Raw genomic sequence first — 17770 nt, 5'->3', positions numbered from 1 at the left:
GAGAAGCTTCCATAAAATATTGATGTATTGATGTTTCCCCCTTTACATCAATATATCAGAAGCGAAGGATCGAAATTACTCAAAACTTGTTTAGTAAATTCATGGCCTGGAAGCAACAATAAACATTCCTTGCAATAATTTCGTTTATCTTCCTTATGTACCTATATTCGTGAAAAGTTTAACCATTAGTTGTATTTGCCCATTACCAAAAACAAACTTTGTCTTTCAAAATCCATTCGAACACATACAACTACACACGATCCGTCTCGAAACCCACCAACCATTTTATATTCTTGAACTTTTGCTATTTTCAAAGTTTCCAGAGCGGATATGCCAGTTTTGCTATAACCATTCAAATATCACCCCATGCATACCTATACTGGAGCACGGTTGCATCCCTGATTAAAAATACACGAAACTAAGCGATAAAAAACTTTGCCTTCCTCCAAGCAGTCCACGGCCAAGGTAAGCAGAACAAGAAACAATAAAAATATTCTTCACCTTCCGCTCCTGCCGGCTGGCATGGAATGGAATTTTTGCAAAGCACCACCAACCAACCAACCGATCACACGATCACGATGTGTACGGAAATAACGGCACCCAAACTATTACGCCATGTCCGGCTGGAGGTTTGGGCCGACGACGACGACGTAATAGGTTAAATGTCTAGCGTACATTTGTTAACATCAATTTATGTCGCTTCGTCCGAAACAAGCCAAACGCTGCCGGGGGATCCTGTCCTGTCTATTGTTTGTTGGCGTGCAGTAATGACGGCGGAACGTCGTTGCACATAAGGAATCCGGTCCAACATAGGCATGCTTGCCAGTCGGCTATGTTGCTGGTGTTTGTAAGGCGGTCGAACAGGTTGACCTTGGTTCCACATTTAAAGTATAAAATCGTATCGTATTTTTTTTTATTTTAGGCCATTTTTATTTGAAAGTGAAATAAAGCTTCTTTTAGCAATGTACTGCCACTCGATAAAGAGAAACCTAGTTTTCTGTACAATGCATGTCACTGCGAAAGAAAACTATGACTAATGAACTTCATTCCACCCATTTTCACAGCGTAAACTTAATCAAAATCGTAAATTGCGGTCAATCCAGCACCCTTACTGCTGGTGGTAAAATAAATGAAGGTAAATCATCATTTGGTTTTTCCTTTCTTGCCCTCAAACGCTCCAACTACTCTTCGTGGGGCCAATTATTTTCCACTTTTGAAAACCAAACACGGTGGCAGCAATCCACCGCTCGCAACGTGGGGATGATTTATTACAACCCATCAAATTGTGACACAATTTCAAGCTCTTTTTACACCACTTCTAGGGAACGTGGAAACTAGGGGCGATATCATTTGGCGACTTTTGTGCTGGCAAAGCATCGGAGCTAGATTAGAAACAATAACTGAAGTAAAGTTCAGCTCTGAAATAGGTGTGGGATGGTGGGGGAAAATTGATCCGGTTTTTTTTTATATCGAAGGATATGGAATGGTGAAAATATAATCTCACAGCTGTCGGAAAAAAACTGATGCAACAGCTGTTGCCGATGGAAGTCTCGAAATTGGATAGCAGGAAAATTGCTTGGGAAAATAAGTATTTTTTTCTTAGCTTTCAGTATCGATAGATTTTACTTTAATTAACACTAACCATCCTCTCATCTATGTTTAAATAAATAATTTTGAGTTGAGTATAAATAGGAAAAGCATATCACGATGAGAGCGTAGAAAAATCCTGCCGAAAAATCATTGTAATTCGTTTCTGCTAAAATTCACGCGTAAATGACGCGTGTAAATTAAGCCCCATGCACATTCATCATTGCCTTCATCTGCAAACGTTAGATAGCAACTTCTCCAAAGCCAACCGAGTACAGGCCTTCTTCTACCGAAAGCTATTAATTGCGTCACGTTCGGTTTGCGAAACGATTTTCCGTATGTACAAGCCAGGCCATGCCCACGGTGCGACCATTTTTTTCCGCGTGCTTAATGCCTAATTTAAGTCCATTTGTAATACCACATAGCGAAACGGTAGCCAACCACATTTGCCGCCATGTCTGCCTGGTGTGTCCCCATTTCCACAGACCCCTGGCACTGGCACGATAGTCTGTGGTTGTGTGAGTGTATAGAGGAACGATTAACCACAAGCATACTAACACAGCCCCTAAAGCCAGGTTTGGGCTTTTACGAACTCCCGACGCGCAACGTTCGGACATTATGTGCCTAATCGTGTGTCTTGAGCTGGCTGGTCCGTACCACCCTTTCGTTTACCATCCCAAAAAGAATCACCGACTCACCCATAAAGGCTGGTTTCTGGGCTTACCCATGACTCGGGTGCTTGCTCGCATTCCCTGTTTCACATAAACGACACACTCCTGTTCCATCAAACTACAATCATTGGACGGAAAAATATAGGTCTATCATATGAGCAGTGAAACCGAGAAATTCGTGTGTGTTGGTGTGTGGTGGAACGAACGCCAAATTGCTTCCAAGGAATCAACATGTCACGGGTTGTGTGGTGGTAGTAGTAGCAGAAGTAGTAGTACACCTGCATAACTTCCAGCACGAACGTTTTGCGATTTCGTTCGTCGGCTAATTTTGTCCAAAGCGCTCTGGAGAGAGTGAGAAACGTTCAACAAACGGCTTATGGCCAGCAAGCAAATATCGCCGAAAATCAGGCCCAGTGTAAGACAGATTTACAAACAGCGTTCTCATGCACGACGTAACCCTTAACGGAGAGGTGTTCCGGTTGATGCATTCAAGACTCAACAAAATAGAACTTTGTTTGTAGTTCCATTTAAGACAACTTGCATATGGTTTTTTTTTCTGATAGCTAACAAACCAAAATAAAGGACCTACAATAAAAATTGGAGTTAGAGGCACATAGCTTATGATTTCAGTAATTCTATAGTATTAGTTCAATAGGCAACCTCAGGCTTTTGTTCTTTTGAGATGTTCTCTTTCTTCTTTTTTATTGTAACGACGTCTTTTTTCTAGGTCATGCCTGCCATTTCTGGCTTACTAAACTTAATGATACAACTTAGTTGGATAGTCAGTCCCTCACTACGAGGGGAACGGTTCAGATGGGCTTTGAACACTGGTCCTGCCATATAAAGACCGGCGCCGTTGTCGCCTCCACCACCGAGCCGCCCTAATCTATTTAAGACCTGTGTGAGATCTCTTAAAGCTATAGAGCCTCAAGAAAAAAAAGAAATATTGATTTGCATAAGTCCTCTAAAACTCTTACAGGCTAGCGTCAACATCTGATAATGCCATATCCCAGCCATTCTGGTGGACGCCTTAACGCCATCACTCCACCACAGATTTGAGCATACAACACCTTTTCTATTACTGTGAATAGTCTTAGTAGACATTATGGACATGGTCATCCGGTTACATTCTCATGACATGATCAGCCCACCGAAGCATGGCGAGTCTTATCCGTTGCACGATGGTGAGCTCTTTAGGGCTAGTCTTTACAACTGGGGGCCAAAAACTCTTCCAATGTTAAACCGCATACACCAGGAATTTCCTCAAAGTGTCTTGAAACATCCATGTTACTTGCAGACATAAGTAGAATCCAATTATCTATAATCATTAACTCGATCAATTACAATATCTTTATAAATAATGGCCAGTATGAAACCATGAAAGTTTACTTTCTAAAGAAAAATATTTTGGGAAAAATATGAGTTTAATACAAAATAAAAACCTTGGAATTTTAATAAATAACGGTATAATGCTAACGAAATCTCACCGCACCCAAAGGGTTAAGTAAAAATTCTGGGACCCACACACGGCGCGAAAGGCAATGGTGAAACAGGGGAAACACGGAAACACGGTACGTTATAATTACATGATTGGCTTGTAACACCAGCCTGCTACAGGATAAGCCGCACATCTACCACCGAAACAACGTAACCCATACAACGCTACACACGCCACAAACGGGTTTCACCCAGACGCCCAGACCTAACCAAACGTGTTGAGACCCCAACGTTTGAGGCTTAAAATAGACCATTTCCATTTGCAACAGGATAGCGGACACACAGGAGGACCCTTCTTACACCAACACATGGATTGCTACAAACACAGTTACACCATGATGACCAGCGCGTTTGTACTCCAATTCCCACAGACACAGGCTAGGTTTGCGGCGGTCTGGAAGCGGTCTTGGAAAAATAGTTTTTTTCTCCCCAGTAGGAAACAACCCTTGGAAGGGGCAATGGAACTGGAAACTAAATCGAACACGCAAACCATTCTTGGGTACCATTCTTGGGCACCTCCACACCGAGGGGGGAACATTTTTTAAGTGGTACGCCTTTGGACAGGACCTCGGTCTGGACTTTGGTCAGTTTTGTTGTGACCGTCAGACGGGACGGTCTGAGCCGAGAGTACAAAGACCTCCGACAACTTGAGCTTGATGGGTGCTTAAAAGGTGTAAGAAGTGAATTCATTTTAGTAAAGTGTTTAAAAGAATCAGCTGAAGTGAAACAATCAATTACAAACGGACGAAAAACGGTGTAGACAAAGCGATTACAACAGTGACAAACAGTGACTTCTGGTAAACTGATTACGTTAATTGAAAAGTTTTCCATAGTCGAATCGAAAGTCAAACGAAAAAAGGTAATTGAAAAGGGGCTCAAATCTGGGTTACATACATACCCCAAACAACCCTCAAACTTCTAACTCCCCCTGGGTATTGGGGAGGGGATGGGGAGGTTGAGTGAGGGTTTGAGAAACAATTTTCGTACGCGACGCGAGTTTTCGCTTTGTGTAAAATGTGTGCCGGTTTAGCAGCGCTGCTGGTGTACTTTACATCCCTTTTTTTTTGGGTCACCAATACTGTGTGTGTGTTTCTGTTTGACCTAAATCACAAAGGGTCCAAAGTTTTCATTTGCATTTGCCGGAGAGTTGGGAAACGGGGCACGCCAGTGATTACTGTTTTGAGGCTGAATGGGAATATGAACGGCTTTTTATTGTCCCAAAATTATACAGCACTCACTGCAATTGTGTGGAGGAAGCAACTATTACATTTCACCATCACCTAGCATTTACCATTAATGTATCTAAACTACGAAATCCGTAAAGATAGTGAGAGCCAGCAGCAGCTCCAGAACAACAACAGTGCGGTGTTGAAACAATGAACGATCATTTAGCTTCTGGAGGTGGTCTCGCTGGCCTCGGTGGTTAGGTTCGGTGGGTTGGGCTAATTTATTGGGCGGAAGGTTGTGATTTAATTCGCGTCCATTCGGAACGGAGGCAATATGTGGTTTGGCATTAAAAGTGCGGTGCATTATTTATAACTTCATGTTTAATTGAAACAGTCTGCGACAAAATTGTGTGTATGAGGCTGGTTCACTATTAGGAGAGTGTAGTTGGAATGAATGACAAAACTCTATTGTGAAGCTTTTCATCATTTTGACGATCGAAAGTAATTAAGGGTGGCTAAAGTAGTACACTTTAAAGCCGTAAACCACCGTAGGCTATATGGAGAACTTTGTTCTAATATTCGGAGCTTTTTTGCTATTAAAACCAAAATGAACATCTTTTAAACAGAAAATCAATCCCATTTACGATAATACCTCTTCTATCGATTCTAACACTCAACTTGAACATACACCCAAAAAAGGTTCTCAGTTATGCATTTACGCCAATTAATGGTGAGATCGAAGAACCGCCAACCTTAACTTAACATTCAATTCCGATCAATCACCGAAACTCCTTACAAACTTTATCGCCACTTTTGGGAACTGCACCGAGGGTACATTAACGATTGTTTCGCTTTCCCTGCCAGTGCCCATAGTCTCCCTTTACTCACTTTGACCCCGAATTGATTCCGAATTTTCTCGTCTGTCTTCCACAGAACCAACGGGAAAGCCTGCAAAACTTTTCCGCCACGTGCATCTCCATCCTCCCAAGCTGTTCAGACAGATTTCGGTTCTAGTGTTCGCGTTGGTACCAGAACTCGTGAAGAAATCGTATAGTCCCGCGCGACCCATAACCTACTGAACCGTTCGCCCGAAAAAGCCAAGCGAACCCTCGTTCGCGAACAGTTTCTTAGTGGTTTGTCTGGCTTTTAGTGGCCATCGTGCAGTGGTATCAATTAGACCATTCGAGTCTTCGCGCCGAAAACTTTTCACCGAACGAGAAATTGAAATCATTTCTACTTGAACCATAAACCCACCGACATAAACTCGGATGCAAACTTCACTTTCTGGAGAGAAAATCAATCTACCGGTGCATCGTGGCAAAACATCCGGCCGGGCTGTGGCAACCGACCGACCCAGTAATTGAAGACAATTAGTTCAGTCAACGGGCTCGCAAGCGCCTTCGTTAGCCGCTGTGTCCGTTTCGGAAGGAGTTTGTTAAAAGGAGCAAAAGTTTCGCCGGGGCTAAAGTGCAGTGCAATTTATCAGTGCACCCTATCGTCCCATATTCCGAGCGGTGATACAGTGTTTGTGTGTGTGAGTGAGTGTTTACTTTACCGGGTGAAGGGATAAACGGGATCTGAGTCCGCTACGCGATCTTAAGGTGAACCATAGACGATGGGTTGTGCAAGCAGTTCCCCGTTAATCAACGGCGGTGGTCCCGGCGGTGTCATCGAGACGGCGAAAGAAGCGGCCACCAAAACCGCCAACGATGTGCTTCATGCCGGCGAAGCGGCAATCAATGGTAAGCAAGCGAAGTCATTACTGCACCCAATCCAAAGTGTGAATAGTGCGGCCCTGGTGGCGATGCCCTTTTTGGATGCTGCAAAAAGGGGGTTTAAGTTTTGAACGAGCAAATTGTTTCATGTTTGCTTTGTTTGACAGAGAATGCTTCAGAAAACGATAATGCTAAATAAACATTTGTTTTAAAGGGCAAACTGATGGCATTTTGGAGTCAAGGTTTAATTCTTGTCCTTGTTGATCTGAGTGATTTTGCTTTGGTCCACTTGTGGAATCCAGCTTCGTGGGCTTTCCATAAGTAAACTACAAGAATTGCTCATGGTAATATAGAGACTGGCAACTTAGACCACTTGTTCCGAAGACAAGGTCTGATTTTAGTTCAATTAATTTACAACATTAATTTGTTAACCTGTTTCAGTATGAGGTTTCATTTAAATGTATAAGATTTATGATTTTTCTAAATATTATAACTAAGTCTAAAAAGCGATTGTGTTATTTACAATGCTTACCAAAAAATAAGAAGATATTTGTAATTTATTTTATTATACTAAGCCAACTGAATCTTTATTCTAGTGCAAATAAAAATTAACCAAATGATTCCAAAATTTATCAAAATTTATCAGACATAGCCTCAAACATTATGTGAACTATAGGACTTTTAGTCGCCATTTCGTCGCTTTAACCATTCGAAATAATTATAAGGTTCATTTTTGACTTCCTTGAATTTCATTGCTGGTAACTGGATTACTGATCAGTGTTTGGAAAAACGGTTTGATCAGAATTTGAAACTGATCCTTTAGTGTTGGTTTCCTGCACGAATCATATCAGCGAAAATTTGTCTCAGTGTCCATTATTCAGACAGCTTATAACTAAATTACTAATAAAGTATTGGCACATTAGAAACATTTACTTTTCCTAACTGTGATTGGGCACATTTTCCCGGGCGAGTTTGGATGAGGCGTTGATTTTTAAACTATTAGATAATGATTATTAGAATCGTAGTTATGCTGTTCGCAAGGGCCTGTATCTTAAGGAGGTTTGTCAGTGAAATTCTGTCAGTTTTTGGAGCGTGTTCTTGTTGTGTGCTTCCATGGGTTGTAATATCCAATGTTCTTCTATCACTCTACCTTGTCTGAATTCAAATATTTTTTCATCATATAAACTAATACAATCTTTAAGCTATATGTCCTATCTGGACCGTTCTCCCGTAGTGAGGACCGGCTATCCAACTACTTTGTATCATTAAGTCTAGTAAGACAGCAGGCATGAACTATAAGAGGTCGTTAGGCCAAGAAATGAAGAGAGAAGCTATTTGTATTGATGAAATAATACTGGTCGGGTTTGTAATACCAGTCTTATATACACTTCACTCTCACTTAAATCTTAAAACTTATGATATAATAGAGTTTTTAACAAAACTTCAAATATTTTAAGGAATTTAAACGACTGCATAAATAACAAATCATTTTTTTAACACAATGCGAATGAAGAAATATATTTTAGGCAAAATGATTGGGACAAAAACGTTAGCAAGTTTCAATCGAAGCGCATCAATATACAAAATTAAGTTTTTGCTGCTAGTCTACTACATATGTACTGTATTCTACGACAGCCTCAAGCAACGTTTGTCGATCGGGTTGATTTGGCCGGTATTGTAGGCTCAGTTCAAACAGCATATCGTCCTCGAGACCATCCGGCAGTAAACTCCACTCCATCGTTCGTAACGCTTTACTTTTCAAACATTCTGGCAGCGTGTTGACTGACACGGCTATTTATACACGCCCCATTGATCAACAAAACCCGTAGGATGGATAGATATGGCAATGGCGCTACCACTACCACACACTATCCATTGTTAGCTCAGCCACTCAATTTTACAACATTGGCCAGAGCCTGCTGCAATCGCCAATTCTATTCCACTGTTCACATCCCACCCTACCTTAAATGGATGCATCATTACGGGCAATAAACTCTATTACACTGCCAGACACTAGGCGTCTCCATTTCATCGACGTAGCCCCATCATCAAACACCGGGCGTCTCCATCGTTCGATCGATAGTGATTTTTCAAACCAGCTGTGCGTCCCGTCCCGTGTGTAACACACAATTCGTTTTCTAAATGGATTGATTAGAATGCCGTTGATTGGCCCACTGGGACAGCCCGGTGGGTTTGGTAGCATTGTTTTTGGAACCGATTTTTTTGTTTTGTTTCAGATGAACGCAACCAGCATGTTTTCCTAATAAAATAACCTTTCGCACACGGTAACATTTTCGGGAACCCAAACCTAGTGCAAAAGGTCAACGCTTTTTGTGGGTTAGCTCACAAATCCACTCAGGCGAATCTTGGCAAATCAACGAATTTTCACTCCACCATCATAAAGCGTTTTCTAGCGTGTGTTGCGATGGGCAAAAGCTGCCCCACCAATTTCGGCTACCTTCCTTCCTCACTCGCCAGGTGACTCTCGGTTCACCGACCATCATTCTGTTGCTGGCCCGGACGATGCTTACATTCCATTTTCGGTACCGCCGTAAGCTAACCATCAATCTAAGCATTGATGCATATCTTAATTTTATTCATGGCTTGATTTGTACACGCTACCCGGTATCGTTTCGGGTACTTCGGGCAGCACAACATTTCACAGTTTCACGTTTGATTTTTGTACATTTTTCGGGTGGTTTTTGGTTCTCGTTCTTTTACACCTTGAAGGGTACGATCGGAACAGTTCAACTGTCGCGATAACGAGTAGCTAGGTGCTGGAGGTCTAAAGTTAGCTCGACGGTGGGTGTTGGTTAGGAGCGGAAGATACTTTTGATGTATGGATTCTATCAGTTTAAGGCTAGAGAAGGTTACCTTTGACCAGTTTAAATTAATGTTTAATATTTTCTTAGTAGAGCCTTATAATTCTTGTGACTTATCCCTTAAAGTATTTCTCGAAGCACATTGAAACCGATTATCGAACTCAGAAGACGTGAGAAACGATCACAGAAAGCTCTTGAGCTAGTGTCACGAAATTTATAAATAGCATCCACTCAGCATTACACAAGAGACATAATAACTCATTGGCCCTTTTAACAATGACCAACGGTTTCAATCCAACCACCAGGTAGTAATGGTTCCTTCCTTCAATATTGGTTCCTTCCTTCAATATTGGTTGTTGTTTCCGTTCGGTTTCCTTTTTTCGGCTGCGATGTTTTGTTTTGGGAATTTTTGTTTCCCTTTGAATTGTTTGAAATTTTCCCGTTTTTCCTCTTTTAGTGTCCTTTTCTTTCCGATATGTACCTTTTTGTTGTGCTTCGCTTCGCCGGTAGCAACACTGTCGGGGGCCGTGGACCATGTGCGGTTCGTTTACCAATTTCCTTCCGGTTGCCCTATGCCGAAGCCGAGCCGAAAGGACAGCATCGATTTCACGTGCTTCGTTTCGTTGGCTCGTTTCGTTTTCTGTTTGATGGATCTGTCGTCCACCAGTCCAGTCTGAGGGCGCGTAAATTGTACGCTTTTTGTGTGTGTGTTTTTATATTTTTTGTTTTCCACCTGCTACTCTAAATGCATTTTTATGTATTGTGGTCTAACTGCCCAGTTCAAGCAACTTCGCTCAAAGTTCAAGGGCAGGATCGTCTCGTCAAAGTTTTTGGTGCGACTTCAACCAAATGTTACTGAATTGGACATTACTGAATAATAAATAGAGAAATGTAAAATTATTTTCTTGAGCATTACACCTCTCTTTTAGGCTTTTTGCTCCTTTACTTTTATTCTTTGTGTATTACTATCACCAGGAAAAGTAAAAGTCCCGAAGTGATGACACGTACTAAATAATTCTCGATCCATTCACTTCATTTTTCTATCATTTTCTCCATTTCACACTCCATGTTGTCCCTGAAAACTCACCCTTTTACACTTAATTTTACCCTTACCTCAAGTACAATAAATAAACGATGAGCCTGAACTGTAATACGCAACAACAAGTGAACCGCAATCCCATCCAGCCAGCTTATAAGGAAAAGGATAAAGTGTTCAGAGAGAGAGACAAGAAAAAATATAGATAAACCAACACATAATGGAATTATCGCACGGGTTTGGACCCACCAGCCACGAAGGATGACGGTAATTGAATTTTTTGTGCCCTTGCCGACGTTGGTTAAGTGTTTGAAATATGCAAGACGTTACTTTCAACACCTTGCTGCTGATGATCGACGCAGAAAGGAAAAGATAATAAAATTTCCGCCAAGAAAATCTTTCTCAGCCCCTCAACAAGTTCTGGGGTTCCCAATTATGAATAGATTGTGGGGTTTGGGATGAAGAGAGAAAGCTCAAAAGCACTTTCTTTGTGGAGCAAACTGCAGCTGATGCCTAAGGAAGGGGGTGACGAGACGAGTTTCATCCATTCAAAAGTGATGGCCACCCTTTTCCCGCGACACGCGTCACTATGAAAAGCCATTAATAGGTATTGATCGATCCGACAAACAGCAGACGCTTGCCGATGGTTTGCTTCCTATGATTCCCAATTGGCTCTATCTATTCCTTCTTCTCTCATTTCGATTTTGATGGGTATTTTCCATCAACAACAACAACAAAAAATACAATTACCTAACCGCACGCCCAATAGTACACCTCAGACACGTGCTTTCCTTATGCATGTTTTAGGTTGTTACGCACCTTACGCTCTCGCTGTCGATGACCTTTCCAACGCGATATCGATGAATATCCTGGTCACAGGTCAAGGTAGTTCAATACTCTTCAATAGCTCTGCCCAAAAAGTGGTCCAACACTTGTAAGCCTCAGTTTGACGACATGGTTTCAATTTTAATGATCAAGGTTTGACAGCAGCTGGGTGCGATGACAAATAAGGTGTGACAGTATCACACCGAAACAATGTTCAAATGTTTAACCAATTAGCCGACCGTGTTGCTGTACAAACATCAGAGTTATGTTTTACTAAGCAATACGTACTGTATTTTAACTGTTGAAATTTAATCATAGAGAGGCTAACAAAAATTAGGCCTACTCAAAAGCAAGACTGAGAGTGAATTGCGCCTTTAAGATTAATAAGGTTGTGAGCATATGATCACATTTGGTAAACTTGATAGTTAGTTTGGAGCTATTTTGGAAGGCATTATATCAGCTCAGTTAGTCATTTCCGTTCCATATCCTACCAATATTTTTTTTTTTTTGAGAATTAAATGAACCTTAAATGAGTAAACCCAATGGTCAAATGCTATACAACTTTAAATCACAGAATATCCTGGAATTTATTTAAACTTTTCTCTATATTTTAAATTTCTCCTCGTTATTTGGACAGTTTTCAATTTTAAACTAAGCTTAATTATTTTTTCGAAATACCTATCTTCTTCTTTCTTGGCACTTGAACCTCGAGAGGCCTTGGCATGCCATTTCAGGTTTTCTGTGACTTGTTTGTTAGCGCATAGTTGGAACGTTCGTCCTCACTATGGGAGAACGGTCCAGCTGAGATTTAAATCGCTGTCCCTACCGTGTGAAGACCCCGAAACACACCGAAACCGAAACAGTTTTATGTTTTTTTTTATACGAAAAACACCGAAAGAGTTATTCAAAACAAAAACAAAATCTTAAAGAGATGGATAAAATTGATGTGTAGTAAGAGCACAGTAGATGATTTTTTTTCCTAGCTATGAAAACAATTTTTGTTTTGCAAAATGCAATGTGAGTTATACAGTAGTACGATTTGTATTAAGCCTCAATGTGGCTTGTGCCTTTGTTCTGGTTTCCTTCCAGTGAGTACCCTGGAACAGGAAAGTTTGAGTTTGAGTCTGGGTAGCATTCATCAAGTCGTTTTTTAGTTTGCCCTGTGTTTTCCCATCAAACGGCAGTGAAAAAACGTGTTTTATTTAATTGTTACGGTAATAAAAGTAGCTTGGTTTAAAGCGCTTTTACTCATCGACTAATGCCCTGACATCTGTCTCATCTACATCTACTTCTACATTCGTTGAGTTATCAAACAAATAGATTACATATTTTTTCATCTTTTTGCATATGTTTTAAAGAAAATATAAACATGCTTGCCAAAAATTACTGTCACGCAGTCTTCATCGGGCTTTATTACTGTGCATCATTCACTTGAATGATTCAACACCGATAGAAAATCTGAACGTGACTTGCTAGCTCCCCAGTAAAAAAAAATGTACTAGTTGCACCATAACGAGGTTAAGAACGTGACAGTGTTGCTTCGCCCGTGGTGGAATATTACCGTCCATTTATTTCCAATGGAGTTCTACGAAATGGGCCCATTCAACCGGTGCACCAAACGAAACGCAACCAAGGTCAACACCGTTTTTAATGAGCAAAAACTCACCCCTTGGGTAACATGCGCCTAGCATGAGTGGTAGAAAATGTAGCTTTCCTTCCTTTCAAATAGACAAATTAAATTTAGGCAAAAGAAAATTGTTATTACTTTTATAATATTATTTTAAACTTGGAATGAAATATTGCTACCAAGACCAAGATTCGATCCGCAAATCTTTCATACCACATTCGAGTGAATTTACGTTTCATATTTTTTGGTACCAAAATAATTTTAATTTAAAAAGAAAAAAAGGATTTAAAGGAAGCTTTTTTCCTCAAAAATACAACCCAACCCGGTTAAAAACTAAGCAGCGCCAATACGAACGACAACCGCTTTCGTTTCGCATACCAGAAGCAACCGCAAATCGTCCAACCCCGGATACCAAACACCAGACACCGGCATTTACCACCGCTGCAAGCATTACCATACACCGCCGCATTAGTGGCTTTTACGAAACCGGTTGCTTTTGTGAAACGTGTTTTCATGCCCTTTTTTCCCGAAAAGGAAACCTCTAGCCGGCCGGCTCGAGCGCTCGCTATGGATGGCAAAAATGCATACAAAGTTAATGGTGCAGTACAGGACAACTAAAAAAACGCCACCTATACGTCTAGCGAAAAAAAAATGCTGGCTCGCTCTTTTTCAAGCTGCTTGAATGTTAATTAATGTAATACACGTCTTCGTCCCCATTTTGAAAAGCTCACTTGAAGGCTTACCCGATGGCCTAAGGAGCTACGTAACAATACACTCTCTTTGATTTTCCTTTCTATAGCTGCAACGAAGGGTCTTTCGCATGCGTTCGCTGTAGGGAAAATGGGGTAAAAAACCGGCATAGGATTTATGCATATCCTTTTCACTTCAGCATGTGTTGCGCTTTGTTCGCCCTGCTGGCGGGATGACGAGCGTAACCAGGACAGGTTACTTATTTATGGCATCCGGGTTCTGCGTTGCCATTTGTGGTTGTGCGCCGTTCGGTGCAGTCTAAGTGCTCTACGATTGAATTGGAATTTAATTTTCTGCTTTTCAATCAAAACAACTGCTTCAATGAACTCTTTAAGACATGTTCCTCTTTAACCAGTGTATCTACTTCTACCTCCCCTTTTTTTCAGACGTCGGTGAACACATGAAGGAAGCGGTCCAAAACGTTACGCACGAAATCGAGAACGTGCTGGGCGGCAAAAAGACGGACAAGTCCGATCACGTCAACGAGGACGACCCACAGCCGACAGCGAACGGGCACGGCGACGACACCGACAATCCCGACTATCAGATCATCCGGCTGAAGGGTTCGAAGCAGAACAGTGTCGAGGAGACGGAAGCGATGGAAAACATGAAGAATGACCTGCTGACGAAGGCGCAAAGCTTTGGCGACGATACCGACCGGATGGCGGACGATCTGATGAAGGAAACGGAGGACCTGATGCGGGATGCCGAAACCGGGATAGCTCATCACGAGATGACAACGCGCATCACCTCGTCCGAGGACGGTACGATCGAGATCCTTAACCTGGAAGGTAATGCACCGAAGTCTCCGAACCATTCGATTGACAGTTTGAAAACTACTTCACCAGAGCCCGAGATCGAACGGATACTGGCCGGGACGGACGATGGAACGAACGCGCCCGACTCCCCGAAGGCAACGCTCAACACACTGTCTGTGCCCGCCGCCACCAAGGACGATGCGATGCCGATGGACCCGATGCCAGCGACGGCCGATAAAGCTGCGGACGTGTGAGTACGGTAGTGCCACACACAAAAACACCACCACCACCACAGAGTCACCTATTTATCCTTATCTCCCTCACACCCATACATCATGAAACACCACTTTCTGGGTCTAAATTTGTACCTCCACCCATCACAATCTTTTCCACAATACATCCATTTCAAGGAGAAACTTATTAAACTTTATGTACATTTGAAGGAGAATAATTGGAACCGTTTTTGCGAAGTTTGTAATTTCAGTTAGATGTACACACGACGATGTATCTCGAAAAAAAAACCTTTTTTCATCCATCCATTGTCGGTGTATAATTATTGTAACTTTACCTTTTTACAATAGCCATTCTCCGCTCAAACCCCATCTTCACACAAAACCATTTCAACTGACATTTATTGTAAATAACGTTTTTGTTGTTTTCTCGGTGTAAGTAATTGTAAAAAGAAATGTTTGAAAATAAATGTACCATTATATTATAGAACTAAATGAAGCCTCTTTGTGTTTTCGGGAGTGAGTGCGTGTACAATTGCAGTGGGTAACGATGACGATCGAGCTCGAGGTAACATAAGATCTTAATAAATTTGTAAAAAAAATGTGCGCTAGTATTATCCTGCATATGTTGTACATGTTCTAGCAATTTAAAAGTTTTTTTCATAGTTACAATGTACTCGAATAATATAGGTGTACTACAATCTTAGCAGATAACATAAAAATCTGCTCTGCCAAAGATAGCTGAGAAACTCGACAACAAACCGGTAATTTTACTTTGTACCTACAGCCCTACAACCTCTGAGGATCTCGGTCTGCCATTTCTGGCTTTCTATGACTTCATTTTACCCCCAGCAAATTAGTTAGCCCTGCGTATTTATGAGAAGATGGAGGTCTGAATGGGATTTGAACCCCAGTACTGTCGAGTACTGTCGTGTACGTGTGTCGTGTAAAAAGACCGGCGCCGTTTTTGCCTCGGTCCGGTGGCTCTCCCCATATATTTTCAGTATATTATTCCTATTTAATTTTCTTTGCCCTCCTATTCCTTATATTAATAAGTAAAAATCCACTTACGATCTCAATCCCAACTGAGCTTACAACCGTCTGTGATGAAACAATTCATTAAGGACCACAATATGCGGGTCGCTCTTAATAATGTGTCGATAAAGGGAATAAGTCCTGTCCTCTGTTTCTTCTTTGTACATGAAAACCAGTTAATTAACAAAAATCATGACAGTTAACGATCATTCTGCGTTTGAGAGGTTGGTTTGTACATAAAGTGATAAATTAAGCAACATTCACCTACTACAGGCAACAACTACTTTTTTGTTTATTTAAGTGTACCTATCATAAGTCCCTTCGATTGGCAATAAGGCCAGACTTTACTTTATGAATAAAAAATATGCCTTTTTGAATAGTGACAAGTGTACAAAGACTAATGTTTGTATAAAAAGGATGAAATCAAATTAAAAAATACAACAATAGCAAGACGATTGGGTGATGGTCGCTCTGATAAATTTGTCCATAGAAGAAAAGTATTCACCTCTTTTATAACTACAAAACTACTCAAAACTATAAAAAGAAATTTACGTCACAAACATCTAACGCTAAAGGTGTGTTTTGCATATGAAAGGTTGATTTGCACATTATATATGATCAATTAAGAAGATTTGTGAATAAATAAAGACCTTACAGATCGGAAAAATGTATAAAGACAAATGACTAAGTAAATCATCTGAGCTGAGTTCAATTTTAAATTCATTCATACGATAATAGTAAGACGATTAGATAGCAGTTCATTATCTAGAATCTAACAATCGCTTTCTGTAAAAAAAATCTAAATAAATAAATAATTTACTTGTAATATTGTTTTATATCACATTGTAAACGCTATTTCACCAATACGGACAGGCCGTTTCTGATGAAACAAAAATTATCGTCGAAGAAGAGCAAGCATTACAGGGAACATTTGTAACAAATCAAATATACGTGCTTTATATAGCTCAAATTTTACTAAACCATCATAAGCATCGTACTAAGCATTTAGTGCAAATAAATTATTAAATAAGGAAATAAATAAAAATCTGTACTGCAAAGCAGAAATTTATGTAATATTGTAAAAAAGTGCCAAAATTTGATTTAATGTATTATAATTAAAAACATATGTATATGAGTTAACAAGTAACAAAGCAAAGCCCCAATACATTAACAGGGGAAGAAGGACTGTCCATAACTACACATAAACCTCCATCCGTAGAGGATATAAATAATTTTATCAAACAATTAAGCTCCCAACTCAAACAAAAAAGAAAACTTTTTTCCGCCTTTTTCCATACCAACAAATTATCGCATAAAGGTGACCTCATTCAATTCACCATCGCGAGTGTATCTAACCTAACGATCGAACGCTTTTTTCCTTTTCCCATTTCCAAATGCATGATTAATGGTCTTATCACTTTTCCTTCCCCTTTCTACAATTCACCCATGCGGAACTACGTAACTTTCACTCGTCTCATGATAAAAAACCCCTTCCCAACCCCTTACACACGGGGTACAGGCAGCAGGACACAACGATCCAGCCCACCTCACAGGCATCGATCGATCGGGAATCGGTGACCAGCAGCGAAGAGTACTTCCGGATGGAGGTCCTAAAAGCGACGTCCACGCACACGCCCGGCCGAACGGTAGAACGCCGGCCGATCAACACCGCCCGTCCGCCTCCACCCTCCACCGCAGCCGCCGACCGGGTACAGCGTTTCATTTTCAAACTGAACTCCATCATCCTCAGCGACATCGAGGAACGGGTGGACGAGGATGGTAGCATCGTACGGCAGCTCGAACGCAACCCAGACCGAGTGGTTGAGCTGCTGAGTAAATCTTCCCAGGACAACAGTGACAACGATGATGAGGACAGCGAGCACAGTGACATGAAACCGAATGGGACCAGCACCCGAAAAGGACGTCGAAAAATGCCCAACGGAATACGTAGACAGCAATCGATTTCAGTTGACGAGACCACAGACATGGAGTACGCAACAAAAACGCATCCTCTGGAGCCGCTGGACCAGGAACAGATGGTGCTGCTTCGA

General features: G+C 41.1%; 1 protein-coding gene across 3 annotated transcripts; it reads left to right on the top strand.

Annotated features, from left to right (window-relative positions):
* Positions 1-6045: 6045 nt before the first annotated feature.
* On the top strand, positions 6046-15169 carry LOC118509368. Of its 3 annotated transcripts, none has more exons than XM_036049894.1 (3): positions 6046-6663; positions 14083-14460; positions 14545-15169. In XM_036049894.1, the coding sequence occupies exons 1-3, from the start codon at positions 6537-6539 to the stop codon at positions 14706-14708; spliced, it is 669 nt and encodes a 222-aa protein (XP_035905787.1). In that variant the 5' UTR covers positions 6046-6536; the 3' UTR covers positions 14709-15169. The 3 variants fall into 3 exon arrangements, with proteins under 3 accessions (XP_035905787.1, XP_035905786.1, XP_035905785.1); XM_036049893.1 differs by having other exon boundaries at positions 14083-14487; XM_036049892.1 differs by having other exon boundaries at positions 14083-15169.
* The last annotated feature ends 2601 nt before the right edge of the window (positions 15170-17770 follow it).

This window comes from Anopheles stephensi, chromosome 3 (assembly GCF_013141755.1).
Source record: "Anopheles stephensi strain Indian chromosome 3, UCI_ANSTEP_V1.0, whole genome shotgun sequence".
NCBI lineage: Eukaryota > Metazoa > Arthropoda > Insecta > Diptera > Culicidae > Anopheles > Anopheles stephensi.
Note: the sequence above shows the minus strand (reverse complement) of the source record. Positions and strands in the feature narration are given on the sequence as shown.

What these genes read in the sequence shown, in the direction of transcription:
- LOC118509368 (XM_036049892.1), top strand. Translation starts at nt 6,537, where the DNA reads ATGGGTTGTGCAAGCAGTTCCCCGTTAATCAACGGCGGTGGTCCCGGC. An exon ending in CGGCGAAGCGGCAATCAATG is followed by an intron (nt 6,664 to 14,082) that starts GTAAGCAAGCGA and finishes CCTTTTTTTCAG; the next exon opens with ACGTCGGTGAACACATGAAG.